The sequence below is a fragment of the Anomalospiza imberbis genome, chromosome 22 (assembly GCF_031753505.1).
Source record: "Anomalospiza imberbis isolate Cuckoo-Finch-1a 21T00152 chromosome 22, ASM3175350v1, whole genome shotgun sequence".
In the NCBI taxonomy this organism is placed as follows: domain Eukaryota; kingdom Metazoa; phylum Chordata; class Aves; order Passeriformes; family Viduidae; genus Anomalospiza; species Anomalospiza imberbis.
Window position 1 is genome coordinate 3,301,747 of NC_089702.1, and position 17,820 is coordinate 3,319,566.

Sequence of the window (17,820 nt, forward strand, 5' to 3'; positions counted from 1 at the left end):
AACCAAAACCGTGTCCAACACCATTTTCCAGCAGTCAGAGGAGCAGATGATGTTATTTTACACCTCTGACTGTATCAGTTACTCTACTGAGTAACTGGTTCTGCTGAGCACAGCCTTCACCATGGCTCGGCACCCTGTGGGGACACACCACAGCCACAGGTGTGCTGCTCACAGGTTCCATCACACCTGTGGGATTACAGCTCCCAGAGGTGATGGGCACAGGCAGCCCAGTGCTCAGTCCCACTCCTCAGCCAGCTCTGCTGGTCACTCCCAGATCTGTTTGCATGGCTGACAGAGTGGACATTTATTTACTGACATTTTTAAAACTTAAAAAAACCTTTAAGCACCAGAGGCTCATTTCTTGGTGCTAAAAGCTCTTTCTCTGAGCTTCCCCTGTTCACTCTTGAGGTGTAATTCACCAGTGAATGAAGAACCAAGCAAGACAGACACACCAAGGCACTGGAGAATGCTCCAAACCTGTTCCAGACCAAAATAACCAAGCCATGAGCAGAATAAATCCGGCTCCGAACCAGTACCAGTGGTTTTCCCGTCTGTTTTCCCAGACAAGGTGGTTTCCAGAGCTCCTCCAAGCTCGGAGACTTGCCCTGGACCAACACAGCCCCTCAACATCCAGATATGGCCCGGTGGGATTCCCATCTCCCAAGCCAGGGCAGCACTGTGGGACAAGGATTGAATGATGAGGTGTGAAGGGACAGTTCAAGTGTATTCTTAAATGAATCCATTATCCAATCCACTTATGGAGAATCAGATTTTTGGATGGCTCCAGGAAGCATCTCTCTGCTGATTCCTTTAAGAACCTGCCTTTGCCTGCCCTCAAGTCAGGACATCATCATTATTTAAATATTTTATTCATTTATTGACAATTCTTTGGTCTTGAAAACTAAGCCATTGAAAAGCAAGCTTGTCACAAAATTAGAAATTGATAAAGACAACCACAATGTCCTAAAAATGTCGGTCTTAGAAATGTCAGGGCAGCAGTGGAACCTTCTCTTTGTTCTCTGGGAATTCTCTCACTCCCTTTCCCTCTCTTTTCTGGACCCAAAAGCTTGGCCCTTGGGGCTGATCCTTGGTGGAACTCCAGCCTCCCTCACAGGTAGAGCATTGGTCACATTGTGACACAGGTGTTCACTTGGGGAGAGATAACATGCACCTTTCTCATGATGGAGCTCTTGGAAACATCCTAAACCTGCTTTACAGCTCCACACATAACAGCAGAAGAGTTCTCAACCCCAGGGATAGCAGGATCCTGGATTAGCACTTCCACAGCACTCTGGATACTCAGACACACTGCAGGCTGATTTATCCCTCTCCAGATCCACCTTTAGTGGAAAACATGAGTATAAGTTTCTTATTTCGTACCTTAAAATTCAGGGAGGAAATAATTGAGCCCAAAGAATTCAGAGGGAGGGATGAATTTCAGTACTTCTTGACCCTCATCTTTTCAGCCTTCCCTCAGGGAAGTGATTGGATCACCAGGGATAACACAAAAGCAACACAGCTCTCAAACCACACAAAGGATGCAGAAAGTCCATCAGAACACTCCTAACTATGGGATACAAAAATATTTTGCAAAGACTAAACCTTCACTCAGCAAAGCCATTACCAAACCCCTCTCCAGTAACAGGGACACCAACACAGCTGCAGGGCCATGGGGAGATTCAAAGAGCTGTTGTAAAAACCAGTTTCAAAGGGATGGCACCTGCTCGGGGTGTGGAGCAGCACCTCCCGAGGGCTGTCCTGGTGTGGGTGTGGCTCTCACACCCCTGCCTGGGGTCTCACCTGTCCACAGCCAGCCAGGGCCACCCTGTAGGGACACGGATGGCACGGTCACGTGTCCTGCTGTGGGAGCAAGGCAGAGGCACAACACACAGCACAGCTTCATCCTCATTCTTGGCACCCATGAGAAAGGAGGAGTTTCCAGCAATGAAAATCAGGATTTCCTCTAGGCCACATAGATGAGCCAACCAGTGACCTCACTGGGTATCCCAAAAATATGTACTGTTAAAAAATCCCAACCCCAAATAGGTCTCATTTCTTATTTTCCTCTTACTGAGTAACTTCAATGGAAGTCAGCAGTGGGGTAAGAAAGATGAAAGTGTGCCACACACTTGTTAGAACTTAGGGGAAAAGCTTTAAAGAGGAATTAATAATCCCTCCCTTTTCCTGACCTCGTTTTCTTGTTTTGGTGATGAGCCACTGGAGGCCATTGGGATTATAACTAGGAAAAACTCCTCCAACACACCTCTGACTATTCACCTGAATGAGCAGGGGAATTGGCATGAAAACCTTTTGTGCTGACTTAACGCAAACTCTATAAAAACAAACACAAGTTAAAAATTGAAAACATCGTAAATGGCTCTGAAGTTTCACAAAAATAAAGTTCATATCAAAACAAGTCTCTGCTCCTGGTGTTTCCCACAGTCCCCCTCACCACAGCAGCCAGGCAGAGATGCTACAGAACACTGAATTATTGAGAAAGAGAAATTTAAAAAGGTGTCACCTCCTTGTGACACCCTTAAAACTGGCCTAGAAGAATACTCAAGAAATTTCATTATACTAATTAAAACCCCAACCACCCTCCCCTCCGATGGCAAACGCAGCCTTTGACCTTGGAGAACCGGTCCTTTCACTTGAGCACGACTCTGTGCTCTCCCCGAGCTATGTGTGAGGAGAACTCGTACCGGTCGTGGCTCCGGTAGCCGCAGACGTTGCACTCGAAGGGGTCGCGGAAGCCGTGGCAGCCCATGTGGATGGTGAACATCACGTAATCCAGGAAGAGCACGCGGCAGTGGTCGCACCGGTACACCCCGATGGCCTCCCCTTCCTTGTTGATGACCTTGAAGGCGTCGCGTGGGCAGATGGCGGGTGGCTTGATGATGTCGTACGGCCTCGGGAAATCCTTCAGGGCCTGGAGGCCGTTGCGGCTCGGAGCCGGGATCACCTGGCTCTGGTGGAAGGTGGGATTGGGCCTCTCCTCGTGGTTGCTGTCAGTGTCTGTGGAGTCGTGGCCGCTGTTGTTCGGGGAAAGGCCCCTGTCAGATGACAGGCTCTTGTCCCTGAGGTGGCCGTGGCTCTTCTCGGCCTCTGGCGCGGTGCCGTTGGGGACGTCGGCGCGGGGCAGCGGCAGCGGGTACAGGCTGCTGATGACCGGCACCATCTCGGCCGTGGGCGCCGGCGGGGTCTGCACAAGCGGGCGCAGGGCCTCGGCCCCGAGGTAGGTGATGGCGTTGTTGATGGCCTGGTCCATCATGCGCCCGTGCATCATCTCGCTCTCCTTTTCGTACAGGAAACTGGAGTTATAATTGACATCAAAGCTGGGTCGTTTCTCACCTGCGAGAGATGAAAGGTGATAATTACCTGAGTGGGTAAAGAGTTGTTTAAACCCTGTGATGATTTTTCTAAAGGGCAGAAATCTCTGGGAATGGGGGATGATATATTCTCTGCTGAAAGAGACTGTTCCTAGACACAAGTAGCTTTTGGGTGGAGTATTTGTTTTTTTCATTATTTTTTTAAATCTCAGGCTTAGAAGCAAGCCAGTCTAATAAAGGAGATGGTGAGGGTACTGTCTGAGAGATTCATCTTTGACAAGTCCTTGGACACTGAAGTCAGTTTTCCTTGCTGTGCTTTGATAACTACACTCCCTCTGCACCACATCTGTCTTCTTGGACCTCTACACAGGTATTCAGGTAATCTAATACTGGCAGATATAAATATAAACCTCCCACAGTTAGGGTCACTTGATACAGGGTTAGTGGAAAAAAAAAAGTTTTCCTCTGGGTGTGCTGGGGCTTGGAAAGCTCTGGGCTGGACGGAAGTGGAGGAGAGTGCACCTGGAATTCTGCTCACACCTCTCTGGGCAGCACAGTGTAACTCCTGTTCTCTGTGCCAGCTGCAAGGAGGAAATAAACTGCACCCCAAAAACACTAAAAACATTTTGGAGGTGAATGTCTAGAAATAAATAACTGAATTCTGTGGCTACTAAAAGCATAAATTTGTTCATAGCTTAAAAAAATACAAAAAAAGACCAGATGAAAGGTTTCACATGCAAGTGACTCGCAAACATTAGATCCACGGATCTCTTAGTTACGGTAACTCAACTGGTGCAGATGTTTATCAGTCACCTGTCAACACCGTGACTCAATGTGTATGAAACTCGTGGGGTTTCACTGCAGAGGCAGAAAACCAGGAGCTCACGTTTCTCTTCTAAAACACTCCAAAAGGTTAACGAACCACAAGAGTATAACTGCTTCCAGCCCGCAGCACCCCTTGCCGTCCAGCTTCACATGGAAGGAAGCAAAATGCCGCAGTACTTTTGGGTGACTCATAAAACCAGCTCCAGGCAAGTGAAAGATGTGAATAAATTGGAATTTAAGAAGGAAAAAAAACAAAAACAACAAAAGCAAAAATAGACAAGACTCCATAAAAATTTTGGTGTTAAGAGTCACTGTTGTAAAGTAAGATAGAAAAACACAATGTATGATCATAGGATTGGGGAATATCCTGAGTTGGAAGGAACCCCCAGGACCATTGAGTCCAACTCCTGAATGATCCCTCCTGACTGAGGGTCTTGCAGTGGTCTGTGATTCCACTGTCCTGGTGGATTTTAAGGTCCCCCAGGAAATGGCTCTGAAGAGGGGCCTGGTGCAGAGGTGAAGAGTCAAATGCAGGGTGTGGTGGTCCCTGCCCTTGTGTGGGACTTGTACTGGTGCACACGAGGCAGCTACTGGGGATGGAAATGTGAAAAATAAAGTGGGTGAGACTCCTGGTGCTTGTCTGAATCTCTGCAGAGCCCTCCAATTATAATAAACGGGTTTTTCTTCCAATCAATAGACTTCATTCAGAGAAACAAGCCAAACAAAGATGCCTTGTTAGTGTGTATCCCTGTCCCTGCTTCCTGACTAAATGAGACATCAGCACTCATTCCCAGATTTCCCAAAGAATCTCCGCACTGGCCTGGCAGATCCGAGCTCCGACAGGGACAGGTCAGAAAGGCACAGGAGTCAGACCAAGGTCGGACAGCCTGCTCCTGAAAACATCCTTCCCAGAGATACAGAGGATTGAGAGGGGAATGTTTGCGCATGTAATTTAACAAGGAAATTCACAGAAGTCCTAGAAAAACAACAAGTTTCAAAATTTGGTTATTTTGTGCCTCTTGGTGATCTGTGATGGTTTCTCTAGCTTCTCCACACAATCACCTGTGTGTGTAGTGCCAGTTCATGCCATCCAGCACTAGCACAAATCCCAGAGGATCTGAGCCACACAGGAACTCATTGGCTCACAGAGGAAACCCCAAACCCACTCATTCTTCACCTTAGGCTTCTGCTGAGGGGGTGCATCCTGCTGCAGATGTGTTTAATAGAATACATAAGGGTCAAACTGGTGATGATTGCACAATGAGAGAGCTGAAAAAATGCTAAAATAGAGGAAGCTAAAGCATTACAAACCCATTTGCATTAAAATTACTTTTTGAACCATAGCAAGATGTGTAAGGGCCAAGCCTCACAGGCCCATTTCAATCCTGGGCACCAAAGAGACTCAGATGGAGTATGCTGGTCTGGCTGTGCAGTGGGGTGACCTTTAGAAAGCCACACTAATGTAAAATAAATAAATAAATGAGACCAGTTTTCATAGATGAAAGCCCAGTGCTAAACCCACTAAGAGCTCCATTACCTTCAAATCCTGAGCTGGTTTCCTGTGTGGATGGATCCATCTGCACAGTTTTACCTGGGATGGATCCATCTGCACACCTGTACCTGGATGCATCCATCTGCACAGCTTTACCTGGATGGATCCAGCTGCTTACCTGTATCTGGATGGATCTGGCTGCACAGTTTTACCTGGATACATCCAGCTGCTCACCTTTACCTGGATACATCCAGCTGCTCACCTTTACCTGGATACATCCAGCTGCTCACCTTTACCTGCATGGATCCAGCTGCTCACCTTTACCTGAATACATCCAGCTGCTCACCTTTACCTGCATGGATCCAGCTGCTCACCTTTACCTGCATGGATCCAGCTGTGCAGCTTTACCTGCATGGATCCAGCTGTGCAGCTTTACCTGCATGGATCCAGCTGCTCACCTTTACCTGCATGGATCCAGCTGTGCAGCTTTACCTGCATGGATCCAGCTGTGCAGCTTTACCTGCATGGATCCAGCTGCTCATCTTTACCTTGCTCAGGAGCTGGTGCACCCCGTGCTGGGGGTTTGGCTGCAGCAGCCCTGGGAGCCCTGCCTGCCTTCCCAGCCCACACCTCTCCCACATGGGCCCAATGCGGAAGGTGAACTTTATATTGAGCCATAAAAAAAAAAAAAAAGTGCTCTTTGCCTTATATAACCCTACAAAGAGCACAAATAAGGCTTCATCAGCACCAATATTATATAACTGCTGACTCAGGGTTTTCCTTAGGACACAGGGTTGTATTTTATTTTCTTTAAAGGCAGGTTGATGAAATAAGACTGGCCAAGAGGGTCAGGTGTTTGCTGAAACCCAGAACCTGCCCAACTAGTATTTAAGATCCCCAACATGCAAAACTCTGATCATGTTCAATTAAATGCAAAGAAAATACTATGGAAACATCTGCTTGCTTAAATTACCACAAGAAAGGATTTGATATTTTTTAATCATAGACAAATTTAGTAGAATGACTAAGAGAAATCCAATACTTTTCTGCCTTTAGGCCTTATTCCACACATGAATCCTGCAAGAATCTTCAGCTCCTGCTGAGAAAACATTAACCTTCCTATTCTTTGCCTGTTCGAGATCCTAGCAGAGAACATTTCAAATACATAGGTACAGAAATGGCACGTGGAAGCTCGTAAAACATATTTATAAATCACCTACATAAAGACACAAGGCACAACAGTAGCTTCCACCCAGTTTAAGCAGCCAACAGAATAAATTCTTTTTCTTTTAATCAACCCCTTACAACAAATTGCTAAAACCCCATAACAAAAATCAATGTTACTTTATTCTTTTGTATTAGATGCTAAGCTTGAGCAGGATATTCAAAAGAAGCAGAGGCATTGTACTGTTTGTTACCGGCCCACACGTATTTAACTGTTGCAGATGAAAAGGGGTTTTGTTCTTACCAATAAATTTCTGAGGCATTGAGCTTTTTCTCTTTGCCACGTTGCTCGCTAGCCTGTCCAGCACAAGGGCTCTTTCAGTCCCCATCTCTGCCTTGATGTGCCTTGCCTCCACGCTGGCTAGGTTGGAAAATGTGAAAAGGAAGATAGAGAAAAAAAAACACAACACGTAGGTGAAAAGGAAAAAAGAAAGATAAAAAAAAAAAAAGGAAGAGCTGACTGGTTTAATCTCCAATGGGCCACATAAGCGGAGGAAACAGTTTGGAGATCTAATGCAAAGCTGGTTTTGCTTTTTCTGTCATTCCTGTTCTCTGGGCACCCGTTGTGGTCAGTGGCAGCACAGCCCTGAGCTCACTCAGGGGGGAGCACAAACCAGAACTGTCGTCAGCGAGAGGAAGTAAATGAACTGGCTGGGAGGTTGGTTAAATTGCAGATGGAGAGAGAAGCTCTGCTGGCCTTTTTTTTTTATTCTGAGTAAGGCTGGGTGACACCTGCACACTCAGTGTTTCGAGCTGCAGGAGGAGACACTCAGTGTTCTTGATAACTTTTCAGATATCAGTCATAGATGTCTTAACGAATCACTAAGAAACTTGTATGATATATATCAGTGTTCCAGTAAAATAAAAGCAATAACACCTTTCAAAATTCAAAATTTCTAACTCTTTTTCCGCAGGTGTTACTGTCACTTATTTTTTTTTTTCCTAAATGCTACAGCTAAAACTAACTATGAATGTTTCTTCTGTGTTTTAAAGCTTGTTACAACCTCCCAGATTTCTAATTTTTGGAAAAGTATCTGTGCCCTGTGATGACTCCCTTGGGAATGGGCCTATTAAGGCTCTTCCCATTTTCCAGAGCTCTCCTCAGCTGTGCTAAGCAGTGCCCAGCACTGCACAGAAGCTGTGCTTGCTCTCAGCTCCTGGAGGCTGCAGAGGCCTTGAGCTGGAGAGCTGCCACCTCATATTGCTACTACCACACTAATACTGATCGTAACTGCTGTGGCTTCCCCCCCAAACCCTGCTCAAACCTCAACAACATCCATCTGGACTGGTACTTTTATGTCAAAAATTATAATGAAGGGTAAACTCATTGCTAAGAGCACCAGTGGCAGGGATCACTGTGCTGAGAACTGGACACATCCTAATGGACTGCCCAAGTCTGTAGGAGATGGGATCTACAAGCTGAGGACAATGAGGGGTGATTTACTTTCCCAAGGTGGTATTAAAGGTTGGATCTCATTGTGAAAGAATCCTGGTTGCTGTGTTACTGTACATACACCAACAAATCTAAATATAGAATCATGGAAATGTGGAATGATTTTAGTTGGAAAGGATCTTGAAGATCATCCAGTGGCCTCCCTGGCATGGTCATGGGCACCTTCCATTATCCCAGGTTGCTTCAAGCCCTGTCCAAGGTGGTGCTGGACATTTACAGGGATGAAACAGTCGCAGCCTCTCTGGGCAACCTGTGCCAGGGCCTCACCACCCTGCCAGGGAAGAATTTCTTCCTAACATCCCATCCAACCCTGCCCTCTGGCAGTCTAAAACCATTGTCCCTTCTCCTGTCACTCCCTGCCTGTTTAAAAAAATCCTTCTGCCTCCTTTTTATAAACCCCTTAAGGCACTGGTAGGCCAAAATGAGGTCTCCCTCAATATATGAAGCATAACTTAAGTGAGAGACAATCAGTGCCAGAGGAAAGCAATAGGAACACTTTGGTATCACTTCAGTCCTGCTAAACAGATTTATTGAGTATCAGACTTAAATTTCTGTTTGTCCAGTAGAGCAAGTGCTGAAAGTGCAGCTTCATCCTTCCCAGCCCTGTGCAGCCTTTCCCTGAGCGTTTCAGTTCGTCCTCTGTACCTGTTTGTCAGTGCTGCTCCTGATAACACGAGTTTCAGTCAGCACAAACCATGACTCACCAAACCTCAGCCAGAACTATTTGTTCATGTTTGTTCAGCAGTTTGAAAACGTAAAGTGTTTCAGAGGTACTTGGTGCCACAAACACTGGCTACAAATATGAGTCAGGGAGGATGGGATAACAGGGCCTGGCTCCACTCGGTCACAGTCCTGGAACCTTGGGATGTACGTGACAGCCAGCGCTGTGCAGGGCATGAAGTGCCTTGAAGGTAATAACACGCTGCTCTTCTAGTCTCAGTTTTACTCCAAATTACTCCAGTGTGTTTGGAGGTTCCCATAAATATATTCATCCCTGCTCTCAGCATGAAATACCCAGACACGATGTAAGAGCTGCATGAAGTGAGACAAAACACCAGGCTAAGGTGACACTCTTGAGGGGAAGGGAGGGAGGTAGAGTGTAATCATCTGCTTGGGCCAAAAGCTCCAGCTGGGACATGAAAATTATAGGGTTTTTGATCTCAGGACTTCGGTTTAATTCTCATGCTCCAAAGCCTGGAATATGCAGCTTTATATTAACTTTAGATGACTGTAGTCCAAGGTTTGAACTACCCCCAAACTCAAAGCCTCATAATCTTGGCTGGATCATTACACCAGTCATTAACAACAGTAATCTAAATTTTAAAAACCCCAACAACCCTGAACAAAATAATACAAATGGTGCTGTGTACTCAAAAATGTATTTTTTTCTTTGTAAAGATAAAAGAAAAAAAAAAACACAATTTGCCCATATCATAAAAGCAGCTCCCTGATCCCTGCCAGTTCTTTGTTTTTATGATTTTGTTGTTCTAGTTCCTCTTTTTCTCAGTCTTTACCTCCAGGAGTTGCACTCTGTGGACCCATGGGTTGCTCTAGTAAAGCTTTAATTCCATATTTTCTGAGGCTTTTTCCTTATCCTGGCAAGACTCAGCTCAGAGCTGCTGTCAGCCCTCCCAGCCTCAGGAGCACACTGGAAGCTGCACGTAGCACATCAGGGATGACTTGTCAATGTTATTTATGTGCCACCAAGGGAACTTTAATTGTTAAATTAATGTCAGGAGGGCAGACAAGGGCTTCCTGCAGGAATAACAGAGCCTTTCCTCAGAGGAGATCTGCAGAGACAGTAACTATTGACCTACATAACATGCTCTGGGACTTCTGTAGAATCAATCTTGCAGTTTCATGATCCTCTGCCATTTTATTTTAATACTGAGGGTCTTTGCCTTCACATTAAGAATTTTGACTCCTTGCTACTGGCTATTTTTTTCCTAAAGAAAAAATAATCTTTATTTATGGGCCACAAAAGGTCTTTGATGACATTTCCACAACCTGGCCTTAGGGAAACAATGTCTGCTCCCAGTAAGATGAAGGTGGTTATACAGGTTCTCATCCATAACAGTGCTCTCTGTACTCAGAAACTAACTGAAAAATATCTCATCCAACTTTTTCTTCTGGATCACATATTAAACAAAGAAAAAATATTTAGGAAAAAGTTTTTTAATCGCTCCAAATTCTCTAAAGACTTCTCAAACACAGAGAAGTAATCACATCCTGTGTCCCTCTTCAATTATCCTCCCTCTGGAAGATTCCACTGCACATGGCAATATAAATAAATAATGATCTCACTGTAACATGGATCTAAAAATAAAATTCAGGCTGGACTAACAGAAATGGTCAAGTGCTTTGCTCAAAATTACACTAAGAAAAAAACAAATACAGAATATCCAGACTTCCAAAGCACTGAACATACAGCAGCCTGGGATCTTGGGTTATCCTGCAAGCTTAGGGCTCTGATGGCTCGACTGCAGGGCCAGAAAGCAAAAAAAAGTCTCTGAGGATGCTGAAAGGAACTCTGCAGCTCAAATAAATCCCCTTGTCCCTCTTGGTCATATCTGATCAGTGGCTCTAGAATTACATGGGAAGTTGAGCTCCTGAGCATGGAATTTTATATGGTATAAAGATGGGGTTGATCTCAGCACTTTTACAGTGGGCACCCCTCTCCTGCTCAGCCAGCACCAGGGCTGAAGATGGACTTCCCTGAACCCCCTGGGAGATCTCCATGCTGCCCGCAGTGCTGCTGCCTGTTTCAGTGTACATTTCAGGTGTAATCCTGCCTGGATAAAGCACTTCCAGAGGACCACTTTCCTGCCACTGTGAACTATCCATTAGGAATCACTCTTTATGTTGTCATGTGAGTGGTGAGCAAGGAGCCACCTCTCCAAGCAGTGCAGTCCCCTGGCCATCATGGGTTCACTGAGTGGTTTGGCTTGGGAGAGACCTTAAGGATCATCTTGCCACCCCCCTGACATGGACTGGGACACTTTCCTCTAGCTAAGGTTGTTCCAAGCCTTGTCCAACCTGGCCTTGAACACTTCCAGGGATGGGACATCCATCTCTGGGCCACCATGTCACCTTGTAGCTGGAGAGAGAGCAGCTGCTGTCCCAACCCCAAGCACACACCAGCACTCACCCTGCACTGAGCTGTTCCCATAGTGTGGTTTCTGCCACACCAACCAATGTGAGTAGAATTTTTAGAATGTGCAGATAATGTTAGCAAAGCCCTCAAGTGCAAAGCTGAAATTAGAGGCATTGTTTCCTGTAGCATCTCTGTGTGGTCACTCAAGAAGGGAGAGTGGAACGGAGTTGGGTGATTGTGCAATGAGAACAATGTGAGAGAGATGGTTATCAGGGACAATGCTCCAACTATATTGTTGCATGAAACTTCTCTTTTTAAAATATTTCCACATTTAGAACATGCAAGCATGGCACTGAAAAGCAAATAGAATGGTTACTACTGTCCTGATGCTTTTAAATATTTTAATCAGTTAGGAATGATGGCATGTAGAGCATTTTTGTTTCTAAAGATGGCTCCATGTGAGAATTGTAGAATTGTGGAATGGTTTGAGTTGGAAGGGACCTTAAAGGTCATCCAGTTCCACCCTCCTGCCATCAACAGAGACACCTTCCACCAGACCTGGTTGAGAAGCTTGAGGGGAATTCAGAAAAACGAAATTCAAAGTGATGCAGAGAAGTAGGGAAAGGATCAGTAATGGAAAGAGGATGTTTACTAAACACAAATACAAAGTGCTACACTTAGGGGAAAAAATGGAACGTAGTAAATGACCTCCTGAGAGTCTTTCCAGCTTTCCCTCTCCCTGGTTCTGCCACCCAACATCCTGCTGATACTAGGGAATTAGATGGCAATGTCCCAGGAGTTCCCATTTTTCATAAAATTTCCTACTTCCCTAACAACACTGCAGTATGTGTAAGGGTGTGAAGGGTGTCTCCAAGGCAGAGGAGCAGCACACCTCTTGGCACTCTGGGAATTTACATTCCCTGTGACCAGTTAAGGCTCCCTGCAGTGCAGCAGCAAGGACTGCACCACAGGCTTGGGATAAGAGAGGGAATGCTCCTATTCTGAAATGCATCTAAGCCATGAGAATAGTTTCAAAGCAGAAAGCTGCAGCAGGTCTCATTTTCACAGGTGGACAAGTTGGGTGATGGCCATGATGTGTGTACTGTAACACAAACCACAGTTACAAAGTGTAAGGGTTCTCACCAAACCCAAGACTTGCTGATGAGCTGATTACCGGTTACTTTTATGAATACACTAAGAAATATGTCACTTGCTGACAAGAAGAGAGCCCCCTCAAAACTGTAAAACTATTAAAAACCTCTATGAAACACTTTGGTAAATCATGGTTCTCTGGGAGGCTTCCTGCATGTATCACAAAGCCTGAAACACCAACCTACACTTTCTGTACAGCGTAGGGATTCCTGTACCCGAGGTTTTCATCACATACCAGTGGCTCTTCACACTGATTTTCTGGCCTGGCTTGTGATGATTCCTGCAGAATCTTGTTCTTACTGTTGTGGATAGAGTTATTAGGAGGAAATTCCTCCCTGTGAGGGTGGTGAGGCCCTGGCATAAGGCCTTCCAGAGGAGCTGTGGCTGGCCCATTCCTAGAAGTGTCCAAGGCCAGGTTGGACAAGGCTTAGAGCAATCTGGGAGAGTGGATGTGTCCCTGTCCATGGCAGGGGTGGGGGGCACTGGATGATCTTCAAGGTCCTTTCCAACCCAAACCCTCCGTGAGTCCATGTTTCCATTATTTGGTGTTTTTTCAAGGCTGCCTGGCAAAAGATGGGAGCCTGAATTCTGAAACTGTAGCCTCAGCTCTTCTTAGGTCAATCACAGAATTCTTTGGGAGGTCATAGCCACTGCTTGACTCTGAATGGGAAGAGCATTTTTCCTGACTTACTGGTGTGTTGTGAGACTCAAATCACACAGTTCATTTTAGGATTTGAGCAGTTCAGGTGAAGCAGGGACAAAGATTATGGTGATTACTTCTCACCAAAGTATTTTGGAACTGCAGCACTGAGACTGCAAAATGGAAAATAAGAAAAAAAAAAACATGTTTTGATACATTTCATCTTTTCCAAAGGCAGCTCTATGCTCAAAGCAGCCCTTTACCTCTCACTCCCTCCTAAGCTGATCTGCCAGTGATTTTTGGGATACCACTCCCTTTTCATGCCCTGGATCCAAGCCACTAAAACTGTTGCAAATTCTAACAGTTCTTATTCTAAAGAAAAGGAACCATCAAACACACGGTTATCAACAACTCATCCTGTAAAATGAGCCACATAACAGCATTAATGTAGGAATAATTTAACTCACTGAGCATCACCTCCAGAAATGCTGGGTACAAGGTATTTTAGATGTTTTATACAAAGTAACATTTAAAGAAAAAAGTGATTAAAGTAAAAGCACTCTCTAACTACCAGCCTGAGGACTACAATGAACCAGTCCCTTTAGAACATTATAGCCCCTCAGGTTACTGAAAAGGAGTGTAGGAAAAGCTGTTCTCAGGCTGTGGGTTAACAGCTCACCAGATGCCCTTTTATAAGCCCTGTAATGTACCGAAACCCCAAAACCACTGTAATGTGATAAACTCACCAGCCTCACACATGCCAGCGTTCTGCAGGTAAGTCCGGCACCGCTCCTTGTGCTCCTCTAACGAGCTCCTCTGCTTGTAGCTCCTTCCACAAAACTCACATTTATATGGCTTCTCCACTAGAAAAAGAAACAATAAAAGAATTAAAATAACCACAAGAGACCACTAAAACACTGTCTTGCTTGAAGTGTGGTGGTTATAGCATTGTGCTGGTGGGGGACAGCTGATCTTGATTAAATCAGAATCTCATTTATCCTTGGCAGATAAGCTCATTTTAAACTTTGATTCTTTGTGAGGTTGAACTTTTTCTGTACAGTGCAGTGCAGAGATAACACCTATAATTTAGAATCAGTGTTTTCTTTCTGAGCCAGTGTAGAACACAGGATAAAGACAAATTCAAGGGCAAGCACAGCCTGGCTCCTGCAGAACTGGGCTAGCTAAGATTGAGTTATACCTGACTTGAAATCCAAGTCACCTCAGCTCTGTGCCTCCATTTCCCCATCTGTAAAATGGACAGAACACCCTACCAGGCTTAAGAAGAAACATCTGTTGAGCATTTTAAGAGATTCAGATGAAAGGCACTACACCACAGTGAGGTGGCAATAGTCATCTGTCTGCAATTATGCTCCTGGCATTTTCCTCTCAGCTCAGAATGGGATGGGAGGAAGTCCCAGCAGAGCACATCTCACACTCTCCTCAAGTTGAGAGCTTGCTGGCACAGCCAGCTCCACTCGTATGGAAATGAACTGACCAGGTGGTGATGGGTCAAAGGCTGGACTTGATGATCTTGGAGGTCTTTTCCAACCAAAATGATTCTGTGATTCTGTGAAAATACCATGGAGTTATTAGTGCAAGCAGGTTTGTGGGCTGTGACAGGGTTCCCATGGCCCCTCTCTCTGCACCAAGAGCAGAGCCAGTCTCGAGCTGGTTCCAGGAGCACCAGTGAGTGGTCACTGCTCTGTGTTGAGCCTTTCACAGGCTGAGCAAACCTTGCTGACTGTCTTTTCCACACCGAGTGTCCCAGTGACACACATCCAAAACACATGGAGTGCCTGTGAAGTCACTTACCAGAATGTGTCCTTAAGTGACCCGTAAGCGCATCCCTCCTTTGGCAGGCATAACTGCACAGGTGACACTTAAAAGGTTTTTCCCCTGTGTGTAGTTTAATGTGGCGGAGGAGGTTTCCCTTCTGAGTAAAGGAAGCTCCGCACTGATTACACTGGAATGGCCGTTCACCTTAAAATGACATACAGAAAAGGACATTTAATGGTTATGTGGGTATCATGCTGTCCTCTGCCTTTTTGGAAGAGGAAAGAATGAGATATTGGATGGATTTCTTTCTATAGAAACACACAGAGTGTGACTTCAGTGGGAGGGAGGTGCAGCTCTGGTGTCAGAGCTGCTCGTAGCATATGTAGGACTATGGAAAACACTGCACAGTTCTTCCATGGAAAGAAGCGCTCCGGAGGAGGCTGATTCCAATAAGCCAGCAATTTTTAGAAGGAAAAAAGTCTTATCTTACTGCAGGCTGAAACTTAAGATGCTCATTGGTTTGTTGCCAAAGTATGGCACAGAGAGAAATTTATATACAGACTGAAAATGGCAGCACAAAACCAAATTAACTTTTGCTTCATGCCAGAAATACTGCATTACATAGTGCCTTTCATCCAAAATTCTTAAAATGCCTCACCAACTTGCTTTTAACGACATTCAATCCTGATAAGAAGAAAGGTGGGTAAAGTGAGGCACAGAACAGCGAGTAACTTGATAAATATCACATGTGGCATCAAGGATGGAACAAGGAAACCCTAATTTTGGTATCCTTTTTTAAAACAACTAGTCTAGATTAAAAATTATCTTATTTTAAGTACTCCAGCTCTTACAAGAACAACAGAGGGATATTTACCAGTGTGGCTACGCTTATGAACCATCAAGACATTGAGGCTAATGCAGGCTAATCCACAGATATCACAATTCATCTTTCCACTAGCTGGCCTGACGTTGTCATATGAACCCGAGTGTCTTTCCAGTTTAATGCTCTCATATTCGTTATATTCTCTGGGATATGTGTAAGGCAGTTCGGATTCTTCCAGGTTTTCCATTGGCTCGGAATTTAAAGCACTGTCCTCTCTTTCACTGTATTCACCTTTCACTTTAATCACATCATCTGCAGGTAAAACAAAGCACAGAAGTGAAAAAAGGCTAATCTTATCCACAGTGAAATATCTTAGGGAAAAAAAGCACTAAAAATTATATCAAATGACAGTATCAATCTTCCTAAAAGTTTTACTGAAATATGCAGATGAAGAAATTAAGTTGAGATATGGAACTTCACTGGTCATGGACACTTAGTAATACTCACAGTAAGATAACCCTTGAAAGCAATTAACCTGTCAGGTAATTATCTCTGATGGAGAATTTCCTTCTACAGATTATGAATATATAATACAGTACAAACATCTCCTGAAATTACTAGCCAGGATTCAAAAGAAAACAATTTTTCACACCACTCACAAGTATTATTTTTATAGAAATCAGCATTTCAGTTTCTTCTGTGAATTGGAAATACAGAAAGACACAAATTTAATAAGTAATTATATCTTATAACTTATACCTTCTTGTGGAACCTCTGGTGCTTAGAACAAGCCTAGGAAATATATCTGATCAGTGTAGGACTCCCAGTCCACCCGTGGGATAGATTCTCACTAGTTAAGCCTAATCAATAATCCTAATCTTCACTTGCAAATCACAGTTTTTATCCATAGCTCTCAGACGTGTGAGGAGCAGTTGATAATCTTGATTTACTATGTGAGTAAAACTAGCAGAGGCAGGGAAAGGGTTTCCTGATAAATAAATGTATCCCAGAAATGGCAAAAGCTTTGCCTGAAGTAATTTTGTGAGGATGTGGCAAAGAACCTGACGCCTCCTGAAGATCAGCATCCATGGCCTTCAAACAGGTTCCTGGACCTGTAGCCAGTCCAGAGGAATCCAAAGGCATTGCCTAAATGAAGGCAGCTCCATGACAAAGGTGGATGTAGCAGGCAGCTAATGATTTACTAAAGAGTAAAAATGCAAGCAAATTGGTCACACTGCATAAACAGCTGATGTTTCCCAGCTTAGGGTGCTGAATTTCCTTCCCACAATTAATTCCAACACTACCAGCACTTCCATTAAAATCTGTAATAACTTCCAGCACAGTTTTTTTCTGCTTAAAGCTGGCTGAGAAAGTTGGGGCTGTTCAGCCTGGAGAAGAGAAGGTTGTGTGGAGACCTCACAGTGCCTTCCAGTGTCTGACGGAATCACAAGGCAGCCAGAGAAGGACAATTCATCACGAGCTGGAGTGACAGGACAGGAGGGAATGGCTTTAAGGTGAAAGAGGGAAAATTGAGGTTGGCTATATGAAAGAAATTCCTCCCTGTGAAGGTGGGGAGGCTCTGGTACAAGATGCCCAGAGAAGCTGTGGCTGCTCCACCCATGGAAGTGTCCAAGGCCAGGCTGGATGGGGCTTGGACCAGCCTGGGAGAGTGGAAAGTGTCCTTGCCCAGGGCAAGGGGTGGGACTGGACGAGCTTTAAGGTCTTTCCAAACCAAGCCATTCCGTGGTTCTCTGACAAGAGACAGACTAAGGTTGAAACTCAAGTTGTGCCTCAAGCTACCGAGTGAAGACAAGCACCACGAGATGCACCACACAACTTCCTGTTTAAGCCTTGTTCTCTGGCCACCTGCTCCTTCCTCCAGCCGAGGATTAGACAGTTCAATCTGGCATTGAATCACTTGTCCTTTCTCCAAAGTACAGAACACGAACTGCTGAATATGTATTAGCTCTGGTTCTGAGTAATAAACCACATCAAATGCCGAGAACAAACAA

At 44.8% G+C, this 17,820-nt stretch overlaps 1 protein-coding gene across 7 annotated transcripts in view; it reads right to left on the bottom strand.

Annotated features, from left to right (window-relative positions):
• Positions 1–853: 853 nt before the first annotated feature.
• IKZF3 (IKAROS family zinc finger 3) overlaps positions 854–17,820 on the bottom strand; it is a 35,451-nt gene continuing 18,484 nt past the window's right edge. For 4 of the 7 annotated variants that reach the window (XM_068212223.1, XM_068212221.1, XM_068212219.1 and 1 more), the window contains exons 4-8: positions 15,860–16,120; positions 15,022–15,189; positions 13,956–14,072; positions 7,115–7,231; positions 854–3,351 (exon numbers count right to left, since the gene is read on the bottom strand). In XM_068212223.1, coding sequence (XP_068068324.1) covers positions 2,648–3,351; positions 7,115–7,231; positions 13,956–14,072; positions 15,022–15,189; positions 15,860–16,120 — 1,367 coding nt within the window. In that variant the 3' untranslated portion in view covers positions 854–2,647. The remainder of the gene's footprint in view (positions 3,352–7,114; positions 7,232–13,955; positions 14,073–15,021; positions 15,190–15,859; positions 16,121–17,820) is intronic. The other 3 variants (XM_068212224.1, XM_068212222.1, XM_068212225.1) reach the window with 3 other exon arrangements.